The 19,534-nt window shown below is 45.7% G+C and overlaps 2 protein-coding genes across 5 annotated transcripts in view; one reads left to right on the forward strand and one right to left on the reverse strand.

Annotated features, from left to right (window-relative positions):
- The window catches only part of l(3)mbt (lethal (3) malignant brain tumor), a 45,693-nt gene extending 37,051 nt beyond the window's left edge, over positions 1-8,642 (forward strand). For 3 of the 4 annotated variants that reach the window (XM_084579102.1, XM_084579103.1, XM_084579100.1), the window contains 3 exons: positions 1,049-1,104; positions 3,362-3,573; positions 8,106-8,642. In XM_084579102.1, coding sequence (XP_084435228.1) covers positions 1,049-1,104; positions 3,362-3,573; positions 8,106-8,243 — 406 coding nt within the window. In that variant the 3' untranslated portion in view covers positions 8,244-8,642. The remainder of the gene's footprint in view (positions 1-1,048; positions 1,105-3,361; positions 3,574-8,105) is intronic. The other variant, XM_084579101.1, reaches the window with a different exon arrangement.
- LOC146179480 (ethanolaminephosphotransferase 1) lies at positions 7,164-19,449 on the reverse strand. Its single transcript, XM_084579105.1, has 9 exons — positions 19,138-19,449; positions 18,801-18,869; positions 18,535-18,727; positions 16,777-17,039; positions 16,120-16,225; positions 14,660-14,708; positions 14,034-14,214; positions 10,371-10,547; positions 7,164-8,512 (listed from the first exon to the last, which is right to left on the reverse strand). Exons 1-9 carry the CDS (start codon positions 19,183-19,185, stop codon positions 8,447-8,449), a joined length of 1,152 nt encoding a protein of 383 aa, XP_084435231.1. The 5' UTR covers positions 19,186-19,449; the 3' UTR covers positions 7,164-8,446.
- Between the last annotated feature and the right edge of the window lie 85 nt (positions 19,450-19,534).

Here is a 19,534-nt window from a genome sequence, read left to right on the forward strand (position 1 = left end):
AAGAATTCAGCGACAGCGCTATTATTATTATCAACAGTGTGCTCAAACGAAATGAGAGCACTGACGACGGTGGCGAAAACAAAGCACAAGGAAAGCAAGTAAGCTCGAGTGATGTGCTTGATGCTTTTGATGTTCTCCGCACTTTCCTCGGCAACCACGACGACGACGAAGCTGTGCATAGCGTATCCAACTGCAAAGCCCGAGTCATGAAGCTCCTGCATAGCAGTGTGAAGCAGAGCAAAATGACTTTTTTCATTAAATTTTTGCTCTGGAAAGTAATGTGTGTGCTTACTCGTCCAATATCGCAACAGTGAAATTCTCGCGAGAACAAAAACGTTTTTTTTCCCCGGCGATTTCGTTATTGTGGGGTTCGACTGTATACTTAGTCCTGTGAAGCTTACAGTTGACCTGTTTGGTGTTAGCACTTAGCAGTTACCCGGCAGAATTTGAGAAGATTCAGAATTTTCAAGGAAATTTGATTTTTTTTCTCAGTACCTGTGAGATGCCATGTCTGAGCCTTTCTTGGTTTATGCAAACAGAAACGAGTAAGCCGCTCCCTGTTTTTATGTCTGCCTTAGGGCAATACTGCCACATCTGCTCACGGTTTGTAGTGCAAATGGCTGTATCACCTCAGTATAGACAGCGCCTGCTTTAATAACTATGCATTATTTCCTGCCATATCAAAAATAAAAGCTGTGGTTGCATATGAAACCTTGTGGAACAACAGTGGAGAATCAGGAACTCCCCATTTCTCATTTATTCGTCCATGGATGACAGCAGAGGTACGGGGCGGGAGGCTATCATTGTACTGTGCATTTGCGAGAAATCAGGTGTAGTATGGCTACCATTTTCATTTTTCCTTCAGGTGTGGTCCTTTATTACTCCTCCCTATGAGCCAAGCTATGAACCAAGAGCTTGTTAGCAGAATGGAAGTGGAATGTACTAAATTAACTTCCCTGCACAGGCATAGGATGTCCAATCTGCTGCATCCCCGTTGGCATGCTTGAAATGAACTAAATTAACTCAGTTTCTCATCTCACCTTTGCAGGATTAGGCCACCGGAACCTGCTCCCCCCACCAACACACCGCGGCTCAAGAGTCAAGGTAAGAACTAGTCTAAAATGTGACATTTCCGTCCTTGTAAGTTTGGTTTTACTTTGTTGTAGAGTTTAACGCCCCAAAGCGACACGCGCTCTGAGGGACGGCGTGGTGGAGGCTTCCGGAAATTTCGACCACCTGGGGTTTTTTAAACTTCCGCTGACATCGCAAAGCACATGGGCGCCTTGCTTTTCGCCTCCACTGAAAAGCAGCTGCCGCGGCCAGGATTCGGTCTCGCAACCTTGCGTTGAACAATCAAGCTCCATAACCACTGAGCCGTCGCCACGGCGGGTCCATCCTTGCAAGTGTGCAATGCATTCAGAAGGGCAGCAGTTAATGGAACAGGAAATTTGCAGTAATGCCAAGTTGAAGGGCCACACTTCGAGCTGTACCAGGAAAAATAGAGTACAAATGCTTGAATTTGAAAGTTTCGAAAGATGCTGTCACATGTGCGTACGTGACTGAGGTCAGCCTCAAGGTTGACAGCTGAGTCATGCATGAGTTCAGGTGCTCAAGGAGTGTACAGAGCACTCCACAGAACTGCCCAAGTTTGAAAACACCTGCTGTAAATAATCGCCTCTAAAGTGGACACCTGTGACGATGCAGAACTTTGTATAGGTCACATGGTAGAAAATTTGTTTGCACTTGTCTGGTGAAAGTAGATTCACGGTAATAAGATGTGGAGAAGGGGCTGAAAGAAGGCAGCGAGTGTGTCACAGTTCTTTGAGTTTTTCTCTTCAGTGTTTTCGATGCATAGCCTGCTCATTCCTAGAATTTTAATTATCTGGCCATGGGGAAGGGTTGCTGAGAGACGGGTTGCGATTGAGGGCATAAGCCCATTCATTTCCTTCTGTTCCTTGGTGACCAGGGATCTATTCCAGAAGGACTTACAGACTTGGGTGCTTGTGGAGGTCATTGCTTAACTGACCACGAATATGTCCCAGAAGCACGTCGGGGGCAAAGTTACGGAGAGCATCCCAGCTGTTCGGGCGCACTGTGATGGTGTTAGTATAACGAGAGTGGTGAAGGATCTCCTGAGTGATTGCTTGTGTTTCAGCTGATGTTGGGCCAAGAACGCCAGTGTGGTGATGAACTTTTTGGAGGCGGGGGCCTACACACGAAATTGTTATGTTAAGAGACAATGAAGGCTGCGTCTGTGTAATGCTTGTTAAGTGATGGGACTATGAGGTGGCATACTCTGGCTTCTTAGCGTGCCGAATCCTCTCCAGGTCCACATTGTGGGGTATTGGCCATGGGATCAAGCAACATCGCCACCTTGTGGCAAACCCTACTCAGTGTGGATGCGCGCTCACGTCTGCTAGACAGCAGTATTTGCATGCATGCATATAGCCTGGTGTCTGCTGTTGCAGTTTCGGATGGCAGTTTCTTCCCGGTGTAGCACAGTGTCACCACTGTGAGATTTAACGACGCGATTATGCACTCACTACAATTGGCACTCCATTTGCTTGTCTGGCACGAGTATGAGGCACGTGCATGCTGGTGAAAACGCGAAAAAAAGAATGGTCATCTGGTATTTGTGATGTTGGTTGGTTTGTGGGGTTTAACGTCCCAAAGCAACTCAGGCAATGAGAGATGTCGTGGTGGAGGACTCCGGAAATTTCGACCACCTGGGGTTCTTTAACGTGCACTGACATCGCATAGCACACGGGTGCCTTGCTTTTCGCCTCCATCAAAAGGTATGCGTGATGTAGCAAAATATCAGACCCTAGATCATGGTAGCACAGCCACAAACTCCAAAAATGGGCTGGTTGCGTGCAGTGTTTTTCTATAATCAGTGCTTCATTTGTGCAGCATTGTCATAATCTACGGTTCTTTCTCCAAAATTGAAAAACTACAAGCAGTAAACCTTTCGTCCATTGCAGAGGCCACATTTTTTCGCCAGAAAACTCATTTCCCTTCCATTTTCGTGCTTTTTGAGGTGTCTCATCTGTATCAATGCTTCCTAGGGACATTGGTACGAGTTTTGCAAGAAGCCATTATCATAATCTGGATAATAACTTTGCCTAATTCATTGCATTGTTTCCGTACTAGTGTACGTTTTCTTGTCCATCGCATATCATCGCTGTGTCGAGGCTGTAGGTCAGTGTTTACTTACGATTCGCGAGCTAGCTCCATTGCCCGTTTCGTTGCACGTTTTGAAGAGCAATATATGTCATCAGTCCGCTATGGTAGTATATAACCCATCAGGACAACTCTCATGCATGCAGCCAAGAACTGTTTTGTTGTTTCAACCCGTTCGCAGCAGAGCTTCCACAGACGGTGCATCAATCGGTGTTTGGGTCGTCGTCGTCGTCAGTGCGGCCGGAGGAGCGCCCCCTCGGCCTGGAGCAGCACTGGCCACAAATGGACCTGGTGCCAGGCTCACTGGTGTCTGACTGGTCTCTCAGCCAAGTGGCACACTTTGTCAGCTCCCTGCCAGGTTGCCAAAATCTCGCTTCTGTCTTCAAGGAGCAGGTGAGTAATATATTTGTGTTCAAATTTAACGCAAGTTTTTACACAGTAGTGTATACAGCTCGTTCAGTCAAAGCGGCTGAACCCAGAATTGAAAAAAATGTGTCGGAAAAAATATGCACAAATTCTATATCAAAATTGTGATGCAACCATTCTTGGTGCAGCATTCGGGGTGTGTTGTACCATTCCGCTTCCCATTCAGCATTGCTCTATCTGCTAGTCTGCTAGCTAGGCTAGTTCAAGATAGGGATTCGAATCAATGACAATATGTACCTCCATTTGTATACCGTTCCCTGTAAGTGTAGGTGTCCTCCAAGAAGTGACAGTGGTACTGGGCCTTCTTTTCCCCGAAAACCGAACCAAGTAAAGGTTTTTAACACTGCCAAACTCTGTGCTGGTCTCTCAATGCCAAAAACATGTAGAGTCAGAAGGCGATGTTAGACGCTATCATGTCTATGTTCAGGTGAAGCCTAACCTTCCTTGTAATTTTTTACTGATAGAAGTGAGTCTTGTATGCAGGTAGTCACGAAGCCTATAATGCAAGGTCGGTCTCAACTTTGGGAACAAAGGGGAATAAACGCAATATAATACAGCCAAACTAGTGGAAGCTCCCCAGCATTCAACTATAGTGGCCGGCATAGCACGTATTGGAGCAGTAGCGCCATAACTCATCATCAGAAATGGTGCATATGCACCCCACACATGAGATTCAATGTTTTGTTTTAAAGGAGAGTGCAGTGGAATGCGAAAGGCGCAAGTTAGTTTTGTCCTGTTTGGAACTTCGACAGATCACTCAATAAACAGCCAGTTAAAAAAAAGAAAAAATGCACCGTCACTGCCTTCTTCACAATCAGACATACTTCAGTGACATTGAACCTGGCTTGCTGCCAAGAACAGCTATGTTTTGAGGTTACGACTTTCCACAGGTTGGGCAATGGAGAAGCTGTTTTTTTTCTTTTTCTCTTATTTTACATTTCTTAAGCATACAGCAGGCACAGTAATGGCACAGCAGGTTTCCATGCTTATCTTCATATTAGCTTTTTCTAAAAATTGCCGCTGGCCAAGGCTCTTAAAAAAAAAAAAAAGACTGCATATGAAGCTGTGTCATATCCGATAGCTACAGTGGACTCCCTTTAATCGAAACTCGACGGGAACAAGCAAATCTGTTTCATTTATTGGTAGTTTCATTTAAGGGTTGTGACCCCCAAAGAAACTGTGCAACGTAGTTTGTTTCAGGTTGGCATGCCGCTGCTTCACTAAATAGGCATTCATCTTAGCTAGGCTGCACGTGTGCTCCAAGCAGCCCTCTCGCTCAGAGTACTGCTGGAGTACTTGAACTGCCTGGCTAGCCTCATTAGTCGACACTAGAGAGCTTTGATTGTTATGATGTTCGGTCTCCTCTTCACTGTCATTATCGTTGGCTTCGTCGACCTCCTTCAATATGTCAGTCAAGGTGTCCTCACGGCAGGTGACAGCATCATCATCAATAGCTTCATAATCATCCATGGTCACAGTGCCACACTTGGGAGCCAGTACACTAAAAACAGCTTGTGCTTCAGCAACTTCATCAGGTTCTTCTTGGTCAACGGCCACTGCTTTGGAAAAGCCCGCATGATGAAAGCAACGTTGAATTGTTGTTGCCGTAACTTCATCCCACGAGTGAGCCAAAATGTGGATGGCAGAGAGGTCTACGGTGTACTCTTTGCCGCTGTCCATACACAGCATCATCCTTTTCAGGACGTGGCGACGGAAGAACACTTTAACATTGTGAATCACGGCCTGGTCCATAGGCTGGAGTACTGCTGTCGTGTTCGCGGGAAGGAATTCCAGGTGAATTGAAGTCAGGTCTCGCACTTCACCATGCGCGGGGCAATTGTCAACAAAAAATACGACCTTTCTGCCTTTTCTAGTGAACTCTGCGTCCCTCTGCCGCAGCCAGGTTTCAAAAATGGCCTGCGTCATCCAGGCCTTGGTATTCGCTTCATATAAAACCGGCAGGTTTTTGACACCCTTAAAAACTCGCGGTTTCTTTGCTTTCCCGATAACGAGAAGCTTCAACTTCTCGGACCCGTCCATGTTCGCTCCCACAAGTACAGTAACACGGTCCTTACTGTGCTTACCCCCCGTGCACCTCTCACCTTTAAAGCTGAGAGTCTTGTTAGGCAGAAGCTTATAAAAAAGTGCCATTTCGTTTACGTTGAAGACGTCGCTCGGCTCGTAAATTGCAAGTAGGTCTTGAAGCTTTTGCTGCTGCCAGTCAGAGCAAACATCGTTGTCTACCATGGCACTTTCACCTGCTATTGTGCGGAAAACAAGGCCGTGGCGCTTCTTGAAACGGCTTAACCAGCCATCGCTGAATTTGAAGTCTTCAATTTCCATCTGCAGTGCAATGTCTCTTGCCTTCTCCTCCAAAATAGGCCCGGTCACTGGAAGATTGGAACTTCGAGCACGCTTAAACCACAGGAAAAGTGCCTTCTCGAGGTCCTCATGCTCGGCCAGACGCATCTTTTTCCTATCGGGGGCGAAAGCGCCGCTGTTGTATGCTTTTTCAATCTTGTCGCGATCCTTCACAATCCTTGAAAGCGTGCACTTTGGGATGCCATGCCTTTTCGCGATAGCAGTTTTCGACTCCTTGGCACACTTCACATCGTCAAGAATTTTCATTTTGGCCTTTAAAGACAACGCATTATGGGGACGCTTTCTAGCAGCTTCTTCCATATTACACGCCGGAAAGAAGTCACGAAACACGAAGTCACGGAACAGAGAGCAAAATGGCGCCCACACAACAAAAAACAAGGCGTGCAAGGTACTGGATTGGATTGGATTCTGGATATCGACATCAACAAAGACGACTCATGCGCAGTTTCGGTTTCGTTTATCCGAGTTGCAAGCGAAATGGGGTTTCGATTGTCGAGCGCGACTCTGCACAGATTGTGTTTGAAACCAATTACTTTTTCTGAAATTGTTTCATTTAAGAGGTGTTTTCGTTTAAGCGGGTTTCGTTTAGCGCGCGTCCACTGTACTTCCATGCATTATTAAGGATTCAGTGCAGTGTAGGCATAGCTTATGCATGGCAATGTCTGAGGTAGTTTTTTTCTTCATAAATGTATGTGCAACTTTCAGCAATAGTATGTAGCTTTGTTCCACCTTGTGGCACAACTGTCACATTATTTCGTTTCTTCCCTCACTTAGTGCCCATAAAGGTAGATGTCGCACTTCGGCTTGACGTGCTACATCTGAGTAAATACAAGAATACAGGAAGTTTATATCCTAGCATCTGTGCAGAATTTCGCTACTGTGGCTGCATTATCTTTCCATCACTGTGGCTCAGACAATAGCAGCCACACATTCACGGCAAAACTCAAACGTTCTCGTCCAACCTGTTTCTGGTTGATGTATGCATTCAATCACCATAGTCATGCTATTATAGATGGCAATTAGCGGAGATATTATCTTGAAGGTACATCTAATGAAATCCCAACACCCTAGACTGATGCCTTGCTTTCATATGCAAAAATGTTTTAACTTTCAGCTTTGTGTACCAATAGTCTGTGGAGAGAGCTCTATTATACTGTGTCAAGGAAACAGGAAAGTTCACGATAAAGCTTTATTTCTTATTAATTTTTGGCTGCATTAGATGAGCTCTTGGTCACCCTGTGACATGCACAGCATAGCCGGTCTCTTATCACGTCGGTGATGTCGCAGGTCAAAGTTCAAAAACTGTGCGATGCGTGCAACAAAACAAGAAAACAAGGTCGCGGAACATAACACTTGTGCGTGGATACCACACAGTCTTGTAGAGAAGCAGTGTGCAGCCTGGCCTGTAAAACCGTGCAATGCGTCGGGTAGCTACTGGAGTCAGCGTGATGCTGAACTGTCGTATGGTGGCCAGAAAGAGAGAGGGGAGCAGAGTGATGAAGAGTGTGCCGGCATCTTAGTTTACTGGGGCCAATTTTGCTGGAAGACGTGTTTGGCGAGCTAGAATGCATAGCACCACAGAAACAACTTCCCACCGGAAAGGTGCAAAGTGAACCCTTTATCGGTGGCAAGCAGAGGTCACTTTGTGAGTGACTAGCATTGCCATTTGGACACACATGCTGAACAGGGGCTGTAAAGGGAGTAAGCAAGAAAATAGATCTTGCACTCTACACCTTTGCAACACGTCCACACTCATATAGGGTGCTCAAGGGGAGTAAGCAAGAAAATTTGTCTACACTCTATATTTCGGCGCTGCCTTTCCAGGTAGCGGAGGATATGGCAGAGCCCAGCCACATACCTTTTCGCATAAACTGTATGTTTGTGGCCTATAAGGGCTTCATTTTCAAAGGCTCCTCTTGTTGATGCTAGAGAAGCGTGTGAATAGTATCAATGACGCACACAAGTTGAAACTGTACAAAAACAGTTGTGCCATCTTGTGGCGTTTGTTCGCATCACAGCATCTTGTGACCACACTGCCCCCACCTCCCAGCCACCACCATACGTACACCTCTGTTTGTTGTTGCGCATGTGTGACTTCTTCTTTGGTCGTGACCCAGGAGATCGATGGCGAGGCCTTCCTGCTTCTGAGCCAGACCGACCTGGTGCGGAGCCTGCGGCTAAAGTTGGGCCCCGCCCTCAAGGTGCACAGCTGTATCCTGCGCTTCCGCAGCAGCAGTCACCTGCCCCCGTCTTGAGATGATGCGACGACGACAACTAAATTCTTTCCCCACTGCGCGCACATGCACACACACACGTCTTGGTCTAGAGCACTGCAGTCCCTCTCCCCACTTGACGGAATGGGAAGCGAGCTCTTTTTCTTCTTGTCTCCCGCTCGTCATAAAAAGCAAGTCCTCTCTGTTTTTATAATTTCTGTACAGCGGCGGCAATGCCGCCAGCCCTACTCCACGGGCGGCCTCTTCAGGGAGAAGCAGTGAATGTGGAAGTGATGGCACATTTGTTGCACCTGCATTGTGAAAAAAAAAAACAAAAAAACAGTGTTCATGTTGAGGAACTGCCCTTGGTGTTTCCGAATAAAATCGTGCAACTTTAACAAACTCCCAATGACGATGGTGCTTTGCAGCTTTTTTTTTTTTCTCTGCAAAATAAACGGCACGCAAGCGTGCTCAGAAAGTCTGCTTTCATATCGTGCCTGCGAGTACTGTTTGTCAAATTGCAAAAGTATATAAATAGCAGCACGACATGGTTTTCATGCTAATGCACTAAAGGTATTTTTCGTTTTATCGCCAGAATAGCTGCTTTTCCGACTGAAAGCTGGTACAGATTCCAATTTTGCGGTGTGAAACATCTAGGACTATGGCAAGCGTGTACCCTAGTCCTCATTTTTTCGTGCTGAAAAATATGAACTTCAGCTGCGTTGAGCAGTTGCTACAGTTGGATTCCACTTGGGAACAAACACGCTAGAGGAATAATTGCAAGGTCATGGCAATCGGCTGAACCACTGGCTGAAGGGTCTCTGTCTAGAGGTGTTTGCCATTTTGTTCTAGAGTTTTATCAGACCGCGGTAGTCAACTATGCTGGCAAAGAATAAAATCGGAAGCGGAAAGTTATACAATAAGAGACAGGACAGTGCTTTGCACTTAAAAGCTACAGCAGGTTGTTTAAAAACGAAATATTGTCACGGTGTGAAGTCTGATCAGAAGTCACCGCGGGACACAGGAGTCGCAGTGCACAGAGCGGCAGGAAACTAGTAGGCCTGCTTCAACAGGAGAACTTCGGTTTCTTCGCCTCGAGGAGGCACACGCTCGCGATCAGCGCAGAGGGAAGATTGCACTGTGTCAATATATGGTAGGATGAAGTGTGTACGGTTTACAGAGAAAAACTGAAAAGGTTTTGCAGTTTTAACTAGAAGTGAGTAAACACTGAAATTTTCTTATATCTTCTATACTAAAAGCTAATTGGTGGCATGACACAGCAGGACAAAGGTGTGGTGCTGGTGACAATGCATAAGGGGAGGAACTTCAGCTTTCGAAACTGCAGTCTCTCACGAAGTCCATGCTTGAAGGGCTATGCTGAAGCAAGAGTGCAGGAAGTGTTGGCGCGAAGCAACCGCAGGCCTATGTCGCTGCTTAGCTAGGCCCAGTTTAGCAATTTTTTTTTTAAATTCCTCTCGTAGCCCCTTATGCACCTTGTGACATTAAATGCCTCATATGTTTGCCACACTATACCCGAATGTCTTGCACCATGCCACATCAAGTGTCATCAGACTAGAAAATATCATCAGTATGCAGAGTTTGCTGACACACAGCTGTTTCAAGACAAGGCTGTTTTTGACTATGTTTGCCATTCAGTGTTTTTTTTTTCTTTCTTTTTTTCATTTTTAGAAGTGGTGAGTTCAGAAGCTAACCTATAAACCTGATACGGCCTATGTCCTGGTTTTTGTGGTAATTGCATAGTTGTTCTTTCTTGGCTTGACTTGCCTTGGCTCGGTTAGCCTCAACATCCTAGAGTAGTGGACTGACGCCAAACCAAGAAAAGCAAAGAACAAAGACGAAAAATGATGAGACAAAGGAAAAAAAATGCAGGGAGGGGGAGAAAATGGATGGATGCTGTCACACAGGATAGGAAAAAAATGGACATGATGGCTCTTGCAAAATGTTCAAGCCATAGCCTAGTTTGATCAATAATATATATATATATATATATATATATATATATATATATATGTATATATATATATATATATATATACATATATATATATATATATATTTTTTCAAACTGTGATTACACAGTCCATTACCGAGAGGGGGTTTGAAAAGTGGTCTTCCCCACGACCAGCGATTAGACGGCAGCCCACTCACCACACACACGCCATAGTGCACGTGAGCCAGTGCCACCAGGGTGGCCAACAGGCAGAGCACCATGGTCTCGTCCGCTTGTACCCACAGGCAGCCAGCCACGCCCAGCGCCATGGGCAGCAGCAGCAGGTTGAACGCCTCGCACCGCGTCGACGTCATCTGGCTGATGATGAGCCGGCACTGCACGCAGCAACAGGAACTCTTTGTAATACTTTCGTACTGGTTTTGAAACCTCTGAATCACATTGCTTCGAGCGCGCAACTAGAGAGAGCGGCACCTGCTGGCAGAGCAAGCACCATGTGAAGAGCGGTGTGCTTGGGGGTGGTCTTAGGTCTACTGTCCTCATTTTCCAATCTGCATCAAATTTCAAATAGCGAATAAAAAGTCCTCTTAGTCAACTATTCAAATTAATCAAATAGTATATTTTCAAAATTATTTGCAACAAATCAAATAACAATGCCTAACATTTGGAACACTTTTCAAACAATTAGTAGGAAGTTTGAATATATTTAACGACTTGTGCATATTTAACGCTGCATATTTAATGACTTGTGGGGCCCATACTAATGGTGCTATGATCAGTATGCGCAGGATAAAGGGTTCTGTACCGCAACACAGTACATTCGTGTGGTAGTGTTCATGATGCTTGTATGTGGCCTCAAGAGTGGATGACGTGGTATCGCTCCGGTAACAGTAAACCCTGCTTTGGTGTTCAGTATTGAAGGAAGTCATGGCTCTGATGTAGCTGTCTCCCATCTAACGTTCCGAGCTGTGGCTCCAGCTTATTCTCGTTTGTCATCGGTACCAAATATTTTCATGTGCATATAACTTCACTATCACATTGTTATGTTGTGGCCACTTAGTGGGGATTAGTGCTGCACCTTTTAGACTCGACACTTCAAGGTTTCAAAATGACGCAAACTCGGAACACAGGCCTGCGTGTGTAACTGCTTCCTTTAGGGTGCCCATAACACAGTAATTGCTCCTGATGCATGAGAATTGCAGAACATCTTACTGCTCTTTACTTTGATCAATGCTAGCACCTTTCGACGTGGGGAAATACACAATACTTCCAAGGGAAACTGCATCGCCAGCGGAGCTATCTATCGAACGAGCCTTATAAAGACAGCCATCCTCTGAGAAGCATGGAATAGCTTTTTCTTTAAAGCTTTTACTGTTGCTTTCATATAACCTGTGGTTACGGTGTAATGCATTTTTTAAACCCATTCTGTGGTTACAGTGTAATGCATTTTTTAAACCCATTCCAGGCTCTGTATCCACGTTTGTGGACGACCGAAGACTGCAAGATCCCTCACATACAAGGCACAATATCTCCCAACGTGGATGCCATAAAACAAACTAGAATAGAAAAATCATGCGTAATAATGCATCAAGCCAGGCATGCAAAACAAATGCAGGAAATAATCCTTTAGCATCACACCTTTGCGTTTTACGGTAACTATAATAAGATACATGTGAGTGTTATGTTTTTGTTTACCTGTTTAGCAAGCATGAAAGCATCCCCGATTTGCCTAAATGATACCTTCACACGATATGAATCAAAAGAGGTATAACTGAGACCTTGAAAGCGGTTCAGAGCCACAATGTGGATATGTGTGGGTTTGACAAGAACTGCATATTTCTGTTGATTTTTGGCACAACCCTAGTAAAAACCTGAAAAGCGCCACTATGGTGGCCGGTTTTGATGGAGGCAAACATCAAGGCACCAGAGTACTGAGCGACATCGGTTCATGCTAACAGCCCCAACTGGTTGAAATTATCCGGAGCCCTCTATATGGTGCCTCTCGAAGCCAGTCTCTCTTTCGGAACGCTGAACCCCGCAAATGTGTAAAGATTTAAAATTTGAAAAATCCTCCCAGCCCCACTTATGGGTAATAATCACAGTCTCAATATTATAATTTTGTCACAGCCACACATTCCACTGGCCGAAATTTGAGTGGAATTACTTAAATCACCTTAGTCGCTTTGAGGTGTAACTGAAATAGCAAAAAGAAAGAAAGAAGACAGAAACACCTTTCGCTTGAAACACCAAGCCTAAGCTTGGTGGTGTATGAACAAGTAAGCTAGTTATCAATTCTACCCAGGCAAAAACGTATATTGGTGCTTGATGTTTAAAGTGACATCTTAAGCTGGCCTGCCATCCTTTAAAACACCTCTCCAATTGCAAAATAATTAAAGAATGGTTCAGCGACTAAAATTTCTCATTCTTGCGTGACCGAGGCAGCTCTGCCTTGACATCTCCACACATGTACCGTGCCCCGATAATACAAGAGTACAGCCACGGCCATCACGTTGATGTAGGTTTTCTTCGCTCAGGTGTAGAAAACGGGACAGGCAGCTTCAAGCTGGAGTGCCCCAAACAACTCGAGTAACAATCCAAAGCACAGAAGAGGCTCAAACGCAATATCAAGAAATGCTACAGGATTTTATGCACAATAACCAATTTATTCCATTGCAGCAGACAAGAATGCAGCTCAATTTTGCTTTCTCTTTCAACCAGAACTCATCTGAATGCAGCCAATCAGGCTGTGTTTGTTCACGTAGAGCCGCTCAACATTTGCACTGAGCAGCCTTTGCCCTGGGAATAACTGGTACCTTTTGCAGCTAACCTGTCTGCAACTAAACACAAAAAAAGGGAGGAACTACAGTTTGAGAGCACAGCTGTTGGCGCGTGTCTACGTATGCTCCTGATACAGAAATTGAATGGGGCTTAATGAAGTCTACAACCGTGCTGCTGTCTGCACATTGACACCAAAACAAAGAAACACAAGACAGTTTGTAGGACACCCCTTGAAGACAGTGTCTGACTGGCAATGCCACTGAATGGCAAAAAAAAAATATATATATACAAAAAGGCTAATTTGGTGCACCGGGAGAGTAGAGTTTTTGTCTTGCTTTTTAATAAAAATGCACAAACCAACAACATTGTTTATCTGGCTAAACTGTTGGCAAATATAGTGTTCACCATGCTCTTGGCGCTGAATGAAATTTAAATACAAAATATAAAGATAGAAATATGGCAGGGCATGTAATGCTAAGGGTAACAAATTGGATTCCAAGGGAAGGAAGGCGCAGCAGGGGGTGGCAGAAAGTTAGGTGGGCGGTTGAGGCTTAAGGGCAGGGCTCAAGTGGACGCAACTAGCACAGGACTGGGTTAATTGGAGTAACACAGGAGAGGCCTTAATTAACCAATCTATATACCAATAGTTAACCAATCTAAAACAATAATTAAGATATAGGGAGAAAAATGAGCATGATAGCTACTGCTACCACCCCGTTTCAAAGGGGTCACTCCTATATTCCATCCATCCATCCAGGTTGAGAAAAATATGGGTTCTCCAGAGGGCCTGTTGTAGTAGACTCCGCCTCACGCTGGACAGCTGAGCTGTGACGTCGAGTAACTGCAGCCAAAGAAGTCATGTGGCTCACATCCACCAAGGGGGAACCTCCCCTTATATACTACTACATGCAGCGCAAACAGGGCACCAGCCCCGTTGGATGGTACGGTAATACTATCGGCAGCAGCCTCCTCTTTGAGGCATGCGTGGGCAGGTGTCCTCCAGACCCTGGATTACCGCAGCTTCATATGCAGTATAGTAAAAGTGAGTGGTTAGTGGGCATGCGAGAGGAGGAGTGGTCCCTTACCGAGATGTTTGAGAAGAGAGTGCCCAGGAGGAAGTAGAAGAGGCGCGGCTGACTGCTGAGCACATCACCCGGGGAAGCGATGGCCCAGCTTAGCGCCAGTGCAAACAGCACCACACCCGACACCAGCGGTCGCACCGCCTCCCACCAGCTGGGCTGCCGAAGGCGCCCCTCTCGCCAGGCCCTGCAAGCATGCAAGGGCAGCCAACCTCACTTTACAATTGATGGTAAACTCACCTAACCAAACCTCTTTCCTGTCCCCTGCTATGCTTCCCTGCTCTCAAAATCTCCTCAGTTAACTCAAGAGAGCATCGGTTACCTTCCCTTTGCACTGAACGCCCTGCCGCACCCATCGCTTCATCTTGACTTGGGCTAGGAACCATTTGATCCCTGACCCAACTCTGCTCTATGCCTGTCACACGATGTTACATCTGCTATTTTTTTGTCCATAGCTTGCTGCGGTATCCTTGGTATGATCTTGTGCAGAAAATAGAAATATTGGCAACTGCCCCCTTAAGAGCTATAGTAACACCATACTTCCCACATTCCAGGCAACACATTTTCCTCCACCACAACCACCATCCCCTTTTAGTAGTGGACCATTGCTACCTTGGACAATAAGGACTCACCGATGAATGTTGTACAGGCACATGGGCATGGTCATGAAGAAGGAGCCCGCTAGAAAGAAGACAAAAAAAAGAGCAACCGTTAAGTCTCCGCAGCAGCAAAACCATTTATTAAGGAAATTAATAACCAAAGAGTCACAACATTGCCAAGGTCACGCTTACTACAAGCTAAAGTTGGAGTTAGAAACCATTTGCTACTTTCGCCAATTAGAATGTCACACGAGCAGAAGAATCACAGAATAAAAAAGATACAACCTACACAATCTTCAATAATATTTATGTAATGAATAACCATAGCACAGAAAATAATTGACCTGAAAATAAGGTGCAACGCACATACTGCATCTGGATGCAAGAGACAAGACCAATTGTGATGTTTTGATGGGTTCAGCAAAAACTGATAAGGTCACATGCAAGCTGTCTTGGTACAATGCGTTTTTGTTTTACCGTGATTCACCACTGGCATAAAGTGCACAGAGGCCTTCTAACCAATGGTGTCAACTCAAACTTTGCAGACTAACATTACTATAACGATAAATAGATTTATTTATTTTACTATCCTTAGCATTCTATCATAAGAAATCTCAGTACAGTGCTCAACTTTGGGACCTCTTGCCGTATCGTTCTGTGAACGTGCATGCTTTGTACTTTTTCTTTAATAACTTTAAAATCTACTATCAAGACAATGTGCATCTATCATAACAACAGACAGATGCCATAGGTCGGAAAGCCTTTTTTCAGGGGAATATCTTGCTTTGCTCTCGAGTTCCACTCAACAATAATGTAACCCTTTTTAACTTCCCAACTCGAGTCCTCATTCTCGAGGATACCCTCTGCCAGCAATCTGCTAGTATTTTTTGCAGTCGCTGTTCTCAATAAAAAAATAAATTCAATGGTTGTCCTTAGGCTATCTCGAAGTTTGTATGATGCCAAGGAAGGTATATTGTGCCAAGAAATAAAAAAATTAAAAAAATTTTCCACCATTCGATTCAAACTCTTGATGTCAGGACCGAAACAAACCCTACCTGTATGTGGAACAGGATCACCATCTGGAAATTGACGGCAGTGCAGCCTAACCTTGAGCATCCACACAAAAGAAACAGTCGGGAAGAGCCGCAGACTGCTTGCAAAAATGGGTGATGGTGGCGATACCTTAAATTTTTTTTTTTTTTTTTTACCGGCTGACAAAAGTTTAATCTTCAACTGCAGTGGCATCTGTGTCGTCAGAATGAGGTGACTTACAGACACAGTAACACTTCATTTGGTCTCATTGTTCCTCTATAGTTCAACTATGCATTCACAATTTACAAATTGCGGTATATGCGTTTTAATTCTCTTGTCGTTCCTTCCAATTCATATAGCGCACAACAAGCCGGCTGACTGCCAAGCCAGAGGTGAGAAAAATCCACTCGCTTGGATGGCGTACGAAATAGGACACAAAGAGGATGCAATGGCCTCCTCACCATGCAGCGCCAGCTCCAGGCACTCGCCAGCACCCAGACCAAAAACGGTGAACTTCCAGAGGCGATATGAGTACAGGTAAGTCAGCACAAAGCTCCCCAGCAGGATCTGTGCAAGAGTCAAAGGCAAGCCCAGCTTGATTAGGGCACACAGATGTTGCCTAGTTTTAAGAGTTTATAGAGGCCTTCCAGAGAAGTGTGGTTTAAATTAGTTTGTTGACAAATTTATTTAATGCCAGACTTATGTAACCAATTTTTTAAGCTATTTGAGCACAAATAAATAGACTTACGAATTACACTACCTAAAGAAAATTAGCTGAAGGTGGGCTCATGTTAAAAGTGCTGCAAAAGCTTGCTCAGAATATAGTGTCAGCATTTGTAATTGGGGTCAAACACTACATTGAGATCCGGGCAACATTTCAATCAGCGCAGAATCTTCAACACGCTAAATTGGTACGGAGGATATCTACTGCTGTGCAACGCAGCCTACATGTTCAGGAAACTGCTTTCATAAAGTGTTTCAGTGTGCAATATTCCCTCGACGACCTTTCTTTCCTTTTTTCCTCTACCGACTTTTTATTACAGATGTCTGTATTAAGTGTCACAAGACCACTTAGTAACTCTAGCGTTCAATGCGAGCAAACCACCGGCCACACCCACCATTTGGGAGATGTCATATCCCCAGGGCAGGTATAGGATACCAGTGTTGTACTTTTCCCAATGGGAGAGGATGAAGCAGAAATGAATGTTGCACAGAACAAGCAGGAAGCGCCACGTGTTGCAGCTCATCTCGGCCCGGCCAAACACAGAGTACAGGCAGACAGGCATGAACAGGGTTGCCCAGCTGTCCAGGCCGTGGTCAAACAACTCGCCCAGAGGGCCACTGCTTCCAGTGCGGCGTGCATGCTTCCCATCAATCCCATCTGCAAAGAAGAGGGAGAGAGTTTGGATAGATATGGAGCCTGCCAAAGCGCAAGATAGGCTGTTCTGAAGGTGGAATTGAGGTCAAATTGAGCTTGACTTGCATTAACAGGCTACCGCATTCTAATAATAAAGTTGCTATTTTAACAAGCAAACCGTGACGTGCCAAGACAGTTTTTGGCACGAATCCCTGAACCCTGTACACACTGTCATTCAGTTCCAAATGTCAACTGCACTGGTGTGGAGTCGCGAGCTTAAATGAGATGGTGGCAAAAAAGAAAAATGTTCAGTTTTAAATTAAATTTTCTCAGAGATATATTATTCTGCTGCCAGACAAACATCAACATAGTGAGACATTCATAGCACAAATTTTTTCAGTGAAAATGAAGACGCATGTGAAGGTCATGGCAGCGAAGCGAGACCAAGGTTGACTACTACATGCAGATAACAAACGAACAGGTCAATCATAACAGAGCTGTCATGGTTTGGCTTTCTCTGTGCTTTATTCCAGTGCACGTTAATTTCACAACAAAACACTATAGCTGCCATGGCAGCTCGAAGGCTATGATGTGCTGCTAGGGAGCATGACTTTGTGGGTTCCTCCTTTGCTGAAATTGCCCCACTTCAATGAGGGTGCCGCAAAAAAATGTTTCTACTCGAAGGTATTGGTGTATGTTGAAAAAACCAGGTGTTTGATATTATGCTAAGGTCCTCCAGTATGACATGCCTCACTTCCTAAGGGTGACTTGGATGCACAATACCATTTTGCAGTGCTGACTGACAACATTTAAGGTCGACTCACATTCTGACCACATCATAAAAAGTGTCCCAAATCTGTGAAAAATCTATTGGTTAGCCCTGCTCCTTTTGGCCAATTCTGACCAGCGGACCTGTCGAAGAACAGGTCCGTGGCCTACTGACAGGTTTGTGACAGTTTTTGTGGTGTGATCAGAGCATAATTCTGCCCCTGCAGTGTGAGCTTACCATTATCTGGTGGTATGCACAGTCTTGAATGAAATAGTCAGATGCCATTACCAGTGAAACGGCTAGTCAACTGAACAGAAAATGATAAAATTAAATCGCCCCTACCATTCGACCTAGAACAAAAGCGGCGTATACATCTCGAACTTCGCGCGACAGTGCAAAAACATGCATAATCAGCACACGCCCCTGCATTAGCGATAATTGGACAAGTTGGTGGATGTTAATTAATCGTTTAAAGCGCGTACTAAAACGGGAAGCGGGGGGGGGGGGGGGGGCACAAAGCACACCCGGGGTAGTTGCTGCCATGCAAATGCCCCCCCCCCCCCCCCCCCCTTTATATTTTATTGCAATGTTTCCAAATGAACGCCCCCGCCTAAGTGGATGCTTCACTTGACCTACATATCATGCGGTTTCGTTCTCGTACACTAGAGCTTCAAGCAGAGGGTTGTTAGCGGCACATAGCGCACGTGCGCGATCGCAGCGTCAATCAATTCTGCGTCATCCGTCACTTACCTAGCGTATGCGCCAGGAATTGGTTCACAGCGCACACCAGCCACACCCACGGGGGCACAGGAGGGGCTTCGGGGTGCAGGTCGCTCGACGCGTAGAAGGCCCAGTCATAGTAGGACAGCAGTCCGACGTTCACCAGCGTCAGCACGAAGCCGGACATCGTGAGCACATTGGGCGCCACCCCACGCGGTACGAGCTGCGTTGGCCGCGCGGCGCGAGTAGGTCAGCGTCGTCCGCCGCCCCTTTCGGGCGCGTTAACGGTGCCTTACCTTGACCGCCTGGTCCCAGAACGGGTGCATTACATAGTTGCTCAGCGGGCTGGTATCCTTACACGTGTACTGCACAGACGACAAAACACACTGACCGATAAGCACGGGCTGGTCAAGCAGTAGCGCAATAAGTATATGTGCAAGTCCTTTCTAACGCCGAGCCCCGCAACAGCACACAAGAGACCGGACCCTCACTAGCTCTCCTCAGTAAATCGAACAGGGCCTCGAAACGTTACGTAAGCTGCAGGCGCCCGATGGTTTGTAGGCCGACGCAAGGCAAACAGGACTTTGTGTGGTCGTACCACATCGGAAGACCAGCGTGAGCTACTCTACCTACCTCGTAGTTTTCGAAGCCCTTGAGCTCTTCTTCGGACAGGTACCGCATGTTTCCAGTGACTGAGTGTGTTAGGTGCTTGATGATGACTTATTGGTGACGAAGCATTGATGATGTGAGACTAGAAACCACTGCGAACAGACGAGCGGTGCCTCTCTTGCGCTTCCTCGCCGCCCGATATGCAAGAGAGTGAGAATAGAACAGAGCGCTGAGAAAGGAGAAAACTGGAGACATGACAAGAGAGAGCTCGCTGCACGAGAGAAGCCGGAGGCGCTGGAGTGTTTGCAGAGACCACACGTGGCAGAGGCGCAAGACAAGCAACGTGAGCTGGCACGTCACGATAACGTTGATAGCTCTCGCGTGGTCCACTGATAGCGCGATAATAGGAGAGCAGCACTTA

Source organism: Amblyomma maculatum, chromosome 9, assembly GCF_055883805.1.
Source record: "Amblyomma maculatum isolate TAMU_Amacu chromosome 9, ASM5588380v1, whole genome shotgun sequence".
Lineage (NCBI taxonomy): Eukaryota > Metazoa > Arthropoda > Arachnida > Ixodida > Ixodidae > Amblyomma > Amblyomma maculatum.